The sequence below is a fragment of the Stegodyphus dumicola genome, chromosome X2 (assembly GCF_044657685.1).
Source record: "Stegodyphus dumicola isolate Sdum_Otavi_A_Nest chromosome X2, ASM4465768v1".
Lineage (NCBI taxonomy): Eukaryota > Metazoa > Arthropoda > Arachnida > Araneae > Eresidae > Stegodyphus > Stegodyphus dumicola.
In genome coordinates this window covers 55078165-55091620 of record NC_140781.1, presented here as the reverse complement: position 1 = coordinate 55091620, position 13456 = coordinate 55078165, and the positions used below count along the sequence as shown (strand labels likewise).

Genomic DNA, 13456 nt, shown 5'->3' with positions numbered 1-13456 from the left:
GAAAGTATAAATACTAAAAGAAAAGTAACAGTACTGCAAATTACAATTAATAAAAATTTATTTAATTTTTCAAATATTATACAATGAAAAAGAAAATAATAATTAGAAGTAATGCTTATGACACCACCTCTTTCGACCATATATAAATGTATGTACTTATTTTTAGTTTATATAGTTTAGGGTAATAGTAGATTATCATGATCATTTTATACACATTTTAAAACCAACAACTTTTCTTTGCATATTGTAAAGAAGAGCTTTGAATAATATACGCAATAGTTCGCTGTATGCATTAAAATCTACTCTTCATTAAACAACATTCATTAAAATCTTTTTTTTTAATTTATTGTTACCTTATTATGACAAACATACATCAAACTAAACAATGAAAATAAAACGATATTTAAATATAATAACGAAGATCATAAATTCAAACATTCATATTTATAGTAGTTTCTTAATATCTTTTTCTATCAAATGCCAACATAGTTACTTATCTGTACTCTCTGGAATAATGACAGATTATCATGATCACTACATTCAAACAATAGATTTTCTAAAATTAATAACTCGTGTTCGCACAATGCGCAGTTTTGCATTATATATTATATATACAGTAGGGCATTACGTGCATTAAAAACCTGCTCTCCGTTAAATATCATACAAGGGAACTCCTTTCGTTTTCTTTATCAATTTTCTAGTGAATCACAAATATATACACAATTTAAGCCATGAAAAAAGGATGTACTTTATTGGTAAAAAAACCTAAATTAAAACACTTATATTTATAATGTGACCATGACTTGACGTACAAACACATATAACAGTGATTTTTAAATGCACAAATTATGCAGCGTTTGGAGTTAAGAATACTATAAGAAAAATAATAAAACTGCAATTTACAATTAATATAATTAAATTACTTAATGCTTTTAATTTTTTAATAGTTTTCGTTTGAAGCAGAAAATTTACTATCTACTAAAATTTTTGCATTTTTTTGAAAATGTTAAGTAAATCACAATAACAAGATTGGCAGATTTCATTGACAAGTTGCGCAATATAATTATATATATTCTTTAAAATGAAAATAGTATTAAATGCTGATTTGGGCATTTTTGAGAATGAGATTCATATTTTTTTTATTATAAATGTTCTAAAAATGCAATCACTGTGGATAATTAATATTAAATACCAGTGAAGATGGTTTCTTAAGATTATCTCTATTTATCGTATCTAAATATTTGCACTTAACTTTGATTTCTGCTGTTTTAGAAAATGGACGATTATCATAATATTTCCTTTCAATCAATAAGTTATCTAGACTTCATAAATTTTCTCTGCAGATTATACAAAGATGTTTCAAACAATGTACAGAGTAACCAACTATGTATACTAAAATTTCTTGCCATTCATTAACACATCACTGAATATTGTTAAACACAAAAAGATCACATGTCAGTAATTTTTTTACACCTGCTATTTCATCAAAAAACATTTAATTGCAGCACTTCTTAACATGTCTGAATGTAATGTCAATATACTTTTCACTCGAAATTCTCGTTCACTCCCTAAAATGTCCTATGTAGTCACATGAAATACATTACCTGACATCTGATAATACAAACTAAATCGACATCAGTCTGAAATTTACCTATCAGTATATAGTGTTCTATTTAACGGAAGATGCTTACTTACAGATATCATATATCTTGTAGTATCAAAGCAAAAGAAGGGTCTCTTAGCTTAAACGTCCAAGTGGTTTTCATTTTATATTCTGCCGTCTCATTTCTGAGCTGTTTGACGTGTGTCATGGCCTTTTTCCTTCACTATAGTTATACACCCCTATTCTAGACATTCAGGAACATGCATTTTTTCCCCCCGTTACAATCACGCTTAAAATTCCTTGCTGATTTTCGCTGAGGCATTTTGTGCATTCCCATATAAGATGTTAAAAGAAAACTATCTCTTGCTTCTTTACAACTGATTCTTGCTAAGAAGTTCAAAATACACTTCTGTGGACCTAAATTACTAGAAGTAAATTTAGGCTTGAGACGAAGTTTCAAACGAAAATTTTTAATTACCGATATCCCTTTATAACACCAGCATTCTTATGGCTTCTTTCTCATGATACAGGCTCACTAATAGGAAGTCCAAATCGTCTTGTTAAGGAATAATCGGTTTATATGAGCTTAATTTGAGAATACAACATATTTCAGCAACACACGCTATCACAAAATGTTATCACTACTAGAGTTAACTTATTTTAATTCTGAAAACCATACATAAACGCAGCACTCTACACATAACTAAAATCAGTATAATCCACAATAAACTTCATCGCTTGCAATACGACAACAGTTTGGAATTTTGAAAATTCCTGTTGTGACAGACCAAGAATCTGCTGGTCTACTAAATCTCATTTATCTTCATCACTTAATGATTTAACAGAAAACCGTAGTTTCAATATGCTTAATAATTAATTATAGGAAGTTAAATACCAAAATGTTGCACCATTTAATTCATTCAAGGATATTCGAATGCATTCTTCGGAAAATCCGTATTGCCTAAACAGATTAAATGAGTTGAATTGTTTACGGCAAAATAAACGCCCGTATTGTCTAACTGAGTTTATTTTTTCATAGCAGTTCACCGAGAATAGATATCAAAAACGGAAACTGAGGTAGGTTTTGCAGCTTGCTTGAATATCCGTATCTAAGCTTATGCTTCTAAATTTTGCTACATATCGTTGTTTTGTACACTAGATATATTATTTTCAGAAAAACAAAAATAGAGTACAAAGCAGAAAGGCAGGGTAAAAAAAAAAAATATTATGTTGGTTTAGAATGCCAGAATTGTTTTGCTTGTTATATTTTACATGAACACACGTCCCTTCTTGTAGCATACGAAATAAACCACCGTGAAAATTTTGAGATACTAAATGCATTTTGTCTTACAATAAATGTGTCAAAATCCATTATCTGGAGAATCCGAAATGTTACTTCTATGAGATTTAATCTCTTAAGTTGGTACGAGACTTCTTTCATCCGAAGTCTGACGTCACCTAAATTATGATTGACTCTAAACATTTAAAGATCTCAGATGTTTCTTCGGATTTTGAGTTCCTTGGTACAAGTGGCACATACAAAAGCACTGTTTAATGAATTACTAGACAGAGAGAGAAAGAAAATGTAATAATGAGGTGATATGAATAGAAAGAACCGAGGAAGATCACAGAGCAATTTTTGCACAACCGAAATTTCACTTACGTTTAATAGTTGTAGGTTGGCTCTTAAAGACTACCCTAATGGCAAAGCCTAGTTTCTGACGACTTGAGGTTAACGCTAGTCCCCCCTTGCATTTTATTTGCGAAAGATTTTCCTTATTATCCTTCATATGCAACGCAAATACATTGTCTTTGACAGAGAATGACGTATGCATACACATGAGTAGAACAGTCTCGATACATGTTATCTAGAAGTTATGAATTTACTGATTGATCACAAACTTACACATTTGAGGAAGAACTAGATAAATTATCTCCTAGACAAATCAGAGAACAAAATATCATTTTCGGATTCATAACAGACATCCGTCATATAAAAAGATAGGAAAATATAACAGATGTACGTTTCCGCATTGAAGCAACACAGAAATGCTAAACTCCATACATTATAAAAATGTCGCCACAATTCAAGAATCAGAAACCGAAATATAATCAATGCATAAAAGCTTACAGTGTAAGAAAATGAATCTACCAAATTTGAATAACAAATCTCTCTGAACAGTATAGGGTTTTGCATCGATTGACTGCTAACCCAAAACCAAGGAAATACGTTCGATACCCGGCTTGGTTGATTAAGACTGATTAATGCTTGGCTGTATGTGTGTGCTCTTGTTCCTTATTCAAGGTGCAGTTTTGGCCCATTCCTTTTGGTGCTTCCTGGGCAAAAATTTTGGTGACAGAGATCTCTCATCACCAAATGTCTGGTAGCTAAACAGTTAAAAAAATTTCGTATAATACTTTGCATTGTGATACTTTTACTACGACCAAATATTCCACAGATCCCGCAGACAGATTTTTGGTACGACCAGTAAAATTTTGCACCTTAACGATGAAGGCCACCGTTAAGTTAATACGTTCCACTTTTCATTTAGTCTATTATTAAAACTCTGGAACCCGTTTGTCTAGATTGATTGGATTGGGGTACTTGGGATTATTGTTATTTTTTTAATAAACCGAATTAATGAGGCGCAGATATTTTGAATAGCATTTTATTCAATTAACCTACGATGAACAGGCTTGTTTTCAAAAAAAAAAAAAAAAAAAAAAAATGGCAATACCTCATTTTTGTGTTCATTATTTCAGACAACGAGGTTACTTTTGAGCCATTTTATGTGAAACAAATTTCAAAAGTTTATTTGTTTAAGGTTTTTCTTTTTCATTTCAATCACCCGACGGAAATAATATGCATCAACAATTTAAAGAAAAAAATATCAGATTTTTATTTCCATTGTAATTATCTTTTATTTATATTTATATCAGTTTTTAGTTATTTAACCAATCTCACTTAGATAAGGTTCATAAATCACATGACTAAAATGGTAAAAATTAATAGTATTGCTAAAATTTCAACGCATGCAACTTATAAAACAAACTTAATAAAACCTCAGAATTAAATAAAGTTTCTACTCTCGATAACCTTCTTATAGACTATAATGTTATTAGTCTACTGCCAAAGTTTCCCACCGAACGGCGAAAACTCATTTGGAATACACTGTGAGACATTATTTTCATATAATTAATTCAAAACTTTAATGTTTCCAGTTTTAGTTCATTTGCTTTCAGGGAACTCTAAAGTGATTTTAAATAACATAATTCATCAATGACGGTAAAAACTTCAAATTCGCCTTTTAGGGGGGTGAATCAGTTCCCTCTGCCCTTCCAGAAATCACTCAGAGTAATTTTTCTTCACCGTTTTAATTAAACGAACGTTTGTTTGGCTCGGGTTTCACTTTAACAGTCGCAAAAAAAGGTGTCAAAACTTAGGATTTTTGTCAAAAACCAAAAACCTTTAGACGAAATAAACACCGGAAGGAAGTTATCCTGACTAAAACTATAGGTGTGATTACTTCTATTTTAATATTATGGGTCAATTTACTCCATCATGTGAGAAGTCGTATTGTCTCATCATGATCAACGTTTCGCTAGATGGATTAAGGTCATTCTGACTGAAAAGAGGGTCATATACTATGTGATGTAGTATGCATATTAGCGACACTTTGCAACTTTTACTGACACTGTCCTTGCGTTAGCATACCTAGTTTACATCTATGCTTATATTTTCATATATATTCTAGGTTAAATTTATTAATGTTAATTTAAAAATATGTATATATTTATCAATAACATCTTATCAGATATTCTCTCATTAATACTTTTTACAGATTTATGAATTCTTACCTACTGGGCACTCCTCAGGCAATATGCACTTTCCACCAGGTCCCTTGATATATCCAGGTTTACAGAAACAACCTTTTATGCAGAGCTTTGTACAAAATATAGGTTCTAAGTAATTAGAGCAGGTTAATGGACATCCAGAGCCACACTCATTGTACTCTTCATTCTCTTTACATAACACTGTAATTCAAAAGCTCATTAATCCAAATGCATAAGAAAAATTTATGTTATGTGTTACATTTTAAGCTCCACATTAGCATTTTCAACCGTACCTTTCAAAGAGCTTCCAAAAATGCGTGAGTTTTAGGTGAGTTATATACATGCCAAACAATGAAAAACAATACTTAGCCAAACATGTTAAGCAGTCTAAAATGTAGCCATTCTGAGTTCTTTTATCAATATTGTAAAAGAATCACCTTTATTTCGTGCTTTAGATTATTTTTTGCACTTACAGGTATTTTCACATATCTCGCAAGTCCAGTCTTACAAAAATTTTTAATTGTGAGAAAAGATAATAATTAATTTTTTTTATTAATCTAACTATTCTTAAGGCTTATTCTTAGTTAGTTGAATACGTACAGATAACATAAGCATTTAAAAAATTTATAATTGAGAAAGATTATCAAAATCCAGAATAAGACAGTTTTCATTTGGAACTTGTAAGGTTCCTTTATATTAATTAACTAGTTATTTTGTGCTTTGGATCTTTACTGTTACTTCTTCCTTCCGTTTTCCCGCCAGAATGCAAATTAGTTCGCAGTGAGGTTTTTAGATTGTAAGACAGAGGGTATTCTGTCTCTCGAGGCGACATTAATAGGTTGCTAGGCAAGATAAGATTTATATTCCTGGGCCTTGCATTACAACTGCCGATAGTTGAATGTCCACGTCGGTTACGTTTTGAGCCAACTTCGCGTTAATTAATCTTTGTAACCTTTAACCACTAGCTTATTTTAATTAAAAATTTTACATATGACTTACTGATATTTTGAGTTATCTGACCGCAAGTGGTTGGCTGAGTTGTAAGCATAAACCGTGCCTTTTGCTCTTTTTTAGTTTTCAATAAAGGGTCTTTTACAAATTTCTGAAATTTCTGAAGTTTCATTTGTTACTTAGCCATAATTCGCTGCCGGTCTATCTAATGTTTAGTTACAGTTTATGATTGCAAAGAAAATTTTTAGACTTTCTAAACGTAAAACGATAATCGTCAGAACTTAAAATGAATGTCATAAAAAAACATAAGGAAAATTTCTATTCCTTGGAATGGAAACTCGGAAGGAATGTTTAGGACACATGGGCGTTTTGAAATCAGTTTTTAAGTGCACGGTAAATAAAAATGCATTTTAAAAAATATGCCCTTTTACAGATTTATTCATGTATAGACATTAAAATTTATACCGAGATCAAATTCTTCTTCAATAAAGAGGGAGAAAGATCATGCTTAAATAATAATATGCAAGTAAGATAATTAAGGTCATGTTTAAAATTTTCAATATTTGATAGCTAACAGATTTTCGGTTATACAGCATTTATTTCCTATAACTTTACGTAGCATGTTTTTCTCTTAATAAAAATTTAAAGGGCTTTAATTTTTGTAATTTTATTACTTTTTAAAAAATTAACAAACAGATTTTTCCTAACAATTATGGCCCCATCAGTAGCCAAGTGGATAAGACTGCTGGATAATTAGGAACTCGATTCCAGAATAAAAAGCTCGCTGGGTAATAGACTTTCCTGGTATTGCCCATGTGTGACATGAATACGAACCAGTTCTCTTCGATTATCCTCCATGAAAACATTTCTCCTCCTAGGTAGGAAGATAGCTTTTATATGCTTTGCTGTATTTGAATAACCTAACCTTATAATTATACATCCAAAGAAAAGGAAATATATTTTTACAGCAGACATTTACAAAAGTTGAAAAGTATTTATTACTCTCTAAAATTGTATTTATTTATTCTTATTTTTTATTTTATTTAATTATTTTTTGGCAATTAATATTAATTGTATTAAAAATAAAACTAGGAATGCATTCATTGATTGATCACAGAAATTGGTTAAATGACTGCGAGGAAAGCTCGCGAGGATTATCTGCTTTAGGAGGGACCGTTTTGTGGACAACGTTTTAAAGAAAATTAGGTCGTATTCGTGTTACACACGAAGAAAAAAAAAAAAAAAAAAAAGTACTCAACTAGCCCGTTTGCCGGGAATGGAAGCCGAGAGAGTGTTCAGTCGCCATATGTATTCGAGCGCTGGTGGGGTAAAATCATGAAGACGACAAAGAAGAGAAATCTTGTCCACCAGTATTTCAGCTGGTGCCTCTTAAAGCCACCTATATATCAATAAACTTATCTGGCTCATGGACCTATCTGGGCTAAATACCACCGTTAAATAATAGACGAATGGCGCAGTGTCCTAGATAAATGAATTACGTTTTCAGCTTCTTGGAGATGACGCACGTATTCGAGTACGGAGGAGACAATATAATCCTATAAATCTGTTCAGTCAGCAGTTGCCTGTCAGCTAAGAATGCTGCCTCTGCATTCAAACACTATTGAACATTTATAGGACAAACTGGTTGTGACTTTGTTATGATTTGGGGAGTGCTTCTGAAGTAATTACTAGAATCTTTTTTTGAAAAGGCGATACACAGAAGGCTCTTGTAGACGATTGCACTCTTATGAACTTGATATTTCATAACAGTGATGATTTATACCAAAGCATGATAATGCATAATGTAACTTCGTTTAGCACACGGACGACACAGATTTGACTCAGTAAATACGCTGTAGGGGCTTCACTTATCCCGCTGTTCGCTGGATTTAACCCTTATTGAACACTAACAGAACATGATACAATTTTTACTAAATGTCTTGCAGCAATTTCTAGCAATCAGTCCACTACCAGGGATTTCACAGAATGTGAACAGCTTGATGAAATTTCGAAAGGACTCTTGTTTCCTGGAGGCCACTTCAAGTAACCGCAGCTCAAGCACTCATTATCAGTCACGTTTTCCTATGTTTTGGCACTTCAATTTAAAAAGGAATTTTGACACCTTCAGGTTTTGCTAAAATATTTTTCGGTATTATAGGAAAGGAGTAAAAGTGTTTCTTGCCTTCTTTTTTAACATTTCTTTAACTAAGGGGGGCAAAGTTTATTATGTAAAAATTTCATATGCATATTTTTAATTGGTACAGAGTTAACAACTATAATACAATTAGTTGGAGATTATATAAATATTGTTTTGTTTAATCAGAGTAAGCTGTGAGTAATATAAAATTCTTCATTTATAAATTTAATGCCTAGAAATAATGTTATTTAAATTATTATTTTTCTGGGGAAAAAAAAACTTACAGAAATGCATTTTTAATTCCTAACCTATAAACTTTTAAAATTCCTATAACCCATATTATTTCTCTAAATATACACGACTTTTAAACAAAACTGTGATTTTACGAATTATAACGAAACAAAAATTTGCTTTTTCTCATAACTAAAGAGTTATTCATTCTTAAGGGTTTATTTCTTAACTGATGAGATGATACGATTTCATAGTTTTGTGCTGAACCACTAGAATTCTCCTCTTCTATCTCATTATGTGCCATTATAAAAATGAAATTATTTTTAATATGCGACCAGAAGTGATTGATCCCCTCCCCTGACTAAAACTTCTAGATCGTCTTAATAAATCTCTTTAAACCTGGTTTAACTGCAACCAGAGCTTGATTGACCGTTCAGCAAATTAAGCACGGGCTTAAGTCATTAGGGAGAAAGGGGGCATTGCAAAAAGATTTTCATTGCCAGTTTTACCACGGAATGGTGCAGCTAAATGAAGACCGATTACGAAGAAATGAGAGAAAAACAGGAGTAAATGTATGTGTGGGACATCAAAATCTTTTTAAGAACATAAGAGTATTCTGAGCGCTTAATCCGCCCTTGGCTGCAACTGTATTTTTGTTTAGAAATTCTGTTAAATTCTGCATTTCTAATTTGGTTATTCTGATGCTACAAAATGTGGCCACTGAAATGAAAAATATGCTTTATGTTTTGAGTTTAATGGTCTTTATAGTTCTTGTCAGTTGTTCGGCTGTACAAATAAGATCTACGGAGGATATTCGTACATGTTTTAGACGGTTTTCACTTGTACTTACAGAAATATTTTACCTAAAATTTTTATGTTTTAAATGTTCTGTTTGATAACCGTTATTCTTCACTAGCTTTATACACCGTAATTTCCAAGATAATAAAGCCTGTTGTAGTATCCAAAGAGGTACCTTATCCCACTGCTCTCGAACAGCTTTCCAAAGTCTAAGAATGTTGTAGGTCAACGTTTGGACAACCCGCTTTTTAAAAGACTAGAAGAGTAAACATACATTGATGATAGATCAGGAGATTTAGTAGGGATATGAGTAAAGGGTATAGCTTTCATACCCGTTCCTTGTTCTATTTTTTTCCCGGAAATTAACAGACTCTGACGTGTCGCTGCTTGCTTTGCCTTGATGCAGTTCTACTGATTGATCGCACTGTGTATAACGATAAGGTATTTCATATTTGGAAATTCGGTATAAAATATGTTTTTGATAATATGTGGAGTTGATCTTAACATTTTTCTCCACTCTCTTTATTTTTAATTTGTCGTTATATAAAAAACACCAGCAACAATCATAAATCCCTGGAAAAATCTTTATTTAGATTCCTTGAACTATGTTTTAAGGTTTTTTTCTCCTCTTTGATGATAATAAATGGATCTATTTTTATTGCAGTCATTTAGGTACACCCAAGATTCCTCTAGTGTGACAACTTTTTTGCATTTTTATTCGGATAAATGTTTCTCATAAAGATTTCTGAAGCGCGTTCTGCGTTCGGCGATATGACGTGGAGAAAGACGATGCACATTATGTTTTTTCGCCATATAAAGATTCAAATCAGCATTTATCACTTTATTTACAGTTGACACCACGCATTTTAATAATTTTGCAACTCGCCTTTGACTTGGTGGTTTTTCTTTTAGCATTACATTTCTTACTTTAGCAACATTCGAAACATCCCGTTTTTTCCTTGGTGACGTATTTGGAACAATTTTTCCACTAGAAGCTAAATTTTGACATTTTTTCCCCTTTGTCGTTGACAACATTACCTATTGTAGCTTTAGATATCGAAAAACCCATGGCTTTTCTAACTTTTTTAATAATTAGGTACGAAACATATTCTTCGGAAAGAATGCAAACTTAACATCCCATCCACTGCTTCTTTAAAAACAGCATTTTGCATGAAAACAAAACTGTCAAGCAGCAGACCATAATTTATACTTTAAAAAAAATAATAATTGCAGTTAAAAAAAAAGAGAATTCCAAGCAGAAGATTTTTTTTACAGCAAAACAAAATCGTCTATAAAAATGTGCGAACAGCCTCTTTAGTATGCTGTTAAGTTACTAATTGTTTTCAGAATAATAGAGTTTACCTGCATTAAAGGAACTATTTATATGTGAGGAATTTCTAAAGGAATTTCAGTGATACCAAGTTTATAAATATTATAGGATTAATGATAAGGTAATGTTCATTATGTTTTCTGGCTTTAGTTTAAAAAATAATTTTACAGATTTAATATTTTATTCAAAAATCTATGTCTAGGAATTCATTTAATAAGCATATATATATATACCCATACGGTAAATTTTTTTATGCTAAACAAATGTTTCAGATTCTTTGTCTGAAACATTTGTTTAGCATAAAAAATTTACCGTATGGGTATTTTTGAAGAAATTTTAATTAATTAACAACATGTTCTATTTCTTCGCAATGTTTAATTATTTATGTATTAAAATCATTTCTTCATGACTGTAAAAAACTAGTTTGAATTTAACAACATATGCGTATTTAAGTGATCTGAATGAATCTCATTGCTTTGAAATCCGCCATTGTCATTTAAAGAATTTATTAACAGTCATGCTTGCACTAAAGGTCATTAACGCTTCGAAAATTATTTGGTCAAAAAATTATCTTTTCTACTGAGAAATAGGAAAGCAGTTCAATAATCTAAAATTAAAATTTTGACCCAATTCGACAATTTCGAAGAAGCTTACAAATATTTTAAATCATAATATCCTTTACAATTATCATTAAATTAATAAACTCTTTCCTATAAAATCTATGAAAAGAAGAGGAACGGACTGATGCAGAATTTTCTGAATTACTTATTTTTGAAATCAAAATGAATAGATAGCACTAATCGAAAGAAATACTCCACAGTGTTGCAGAGAATTGCTTTCTATTATTTTAAGAATGTGCTAATTTGTTTCAAATCAGTTACACCCTTGATTCAGTACGGGCAGTCTTAAGACCATTTTGCAAAAATTGCTAAACTTTCAGTCTTCGACTACGACTTCCACTAGTATGACTACTACTAGAATGCTGTTTAAAAATGGCTGTATGCATACGCCTTTACGCCGGAGTTCGAATCTCACACAAGGCATATAAGTGTCTTTGCGGAGAGGGGGCACTTAACATCTTTCAATCCCGAAGTCCGGTAGGGAAACTGATAGTAAAATAAAGAGTACTTGAAACCGCTGGATTACGTCCTTCGAGATACTTTCGGTTATGTATGGGAGAGTGGTTAGGTAGACTCTACGTCTCCAAAATGTAGGAATCCAAGAGACCATCTGCAACTACTGCAATTTCTTTTAAGGTATTCAGATCACACATACATACATTTTTTAACTACAAACATTCTGTAACTAAGAGCTAATAATTTACCTTCTTCTCCTGAGCTGAACTGCAGTAGAAGACTAAAGTGCAGAAGAATCACCAGTAGTATATCCATGCCCAATTACCAGAAGAGAGCGTCTAGTCTAAGTCGTCGTCAGAAATCGTTTAACCTGCACTTTTCATTTGATCCAGTTTGTGTGTGTAGCATATTTCCTGGTACAGAGTCTAGACTAGAACTAACAAAGTTGGGATATTTTACACTCGGCTGTTATTCTCATAAACATGTGACCTCTCACTGCGAATTGTTTCTACATATTCTTCATTCCGTATGTCACTCTTTCAAATAGCCAGACATCCAGCATGAAATTTCAGTTTCACATTGCTTTCATAAGGAACACGGAGATAGTTTAGTTTTCAAGCAATTGTGATAAAACTCTAAATTTTATTTAGTTTTGATGTTTAATTGAAACTTGAGAGTGTAAAAGAAAAATATCTCGGATGCAAATAATTTGCATGCATTGATTTAAAATCCTATCCTTGAAAAAAAATGACATTTATTATAAAAGGTGTTCGAATAGATGTTTGTAGGTTTATTTTCTTAAACACCGATAATAGAAAATTCCAGTTAGAAAATTTCTCTAATTAAAATCGAGAAATATATGAAAATAATTTAACTACTGGTGATGGCATGGTTAAGTTATGTTTTACAATTAGAGTTCAGGTTTAATTTGATATAGATGTATAGACGGTGACCGATTAACCAGAGGCGAAACGATCAGTCTAAAAGGAGAAGAGAGTTTGTTTATTGCAGCATAGGATGGAACAATTATTTCACAAATCATCAGCATAAAACAGAACTGTCAATAGAGAATCCAAAAAGGAAACTGCGTGCGATAACGAGTGGAATCAAATGATGCCATAGTATTTGGGAGTTGTTTTAATTCGAACATTACGTTACTTAATTTTACGTCATCCGGAATATATTAACAATGTACACTGCTCAAAAAAAAAAAAAAAAAAAGGGGGGACAGTGCTATAGCTCTTGTTCTACTGGGGCGATTCACGAAATTCAAATTGCGTTCTTCATGTCTCGAAAGCGCGACTTAGGATATATATTAGATTTATATATAGCACTATTCTAACATAGGTATTTTGACACAAAATCGGACTTTTTCTGAAATAACATACCAATTGTTTTACATATTTCGATTCTACGACTCAAATTATGCCAGAATACCAAGTTTTGTAAAAATCGTAGGAGTACTTTTGAAATACGTAAATATTAGCTCTCAAAAT

The 13456-nt window shown here is 31.7% G+C and overlaps 1 protein-coding gene across 2 annotated transcripts in view; it reads right to left on the bottom strand.

Annotated features, from left to right (window-relative positions):
* The window catches only part of LOC118193080 (zonadhesin-like), an 83716-nt gene extending 71345 nt beyond the window's left edge, over nt 1-12371 (bottom strand). For both annotated transcript variants that reach the window (XM_085809187.1, XM_035364118.2), the window contains exons 1-2: nt 12209-12371; nt 5462-5638 (exon numbers count right to left, since the gene is read on the bottom strand). In XM_085809187.1, coding sequence (XP_085665313.1) covers nt 5462-5638; nt 12209-12275 — 244 coding nt within the window. In that variant the 5' untranslated portion in view covers nt 12276-12371. The remainder of the gene's footprint in view (nt 1-5461; nt 5639-12208) is intronic.
* Nucleotides 12372-13456: the final 1085 nt, after the last annotated feature.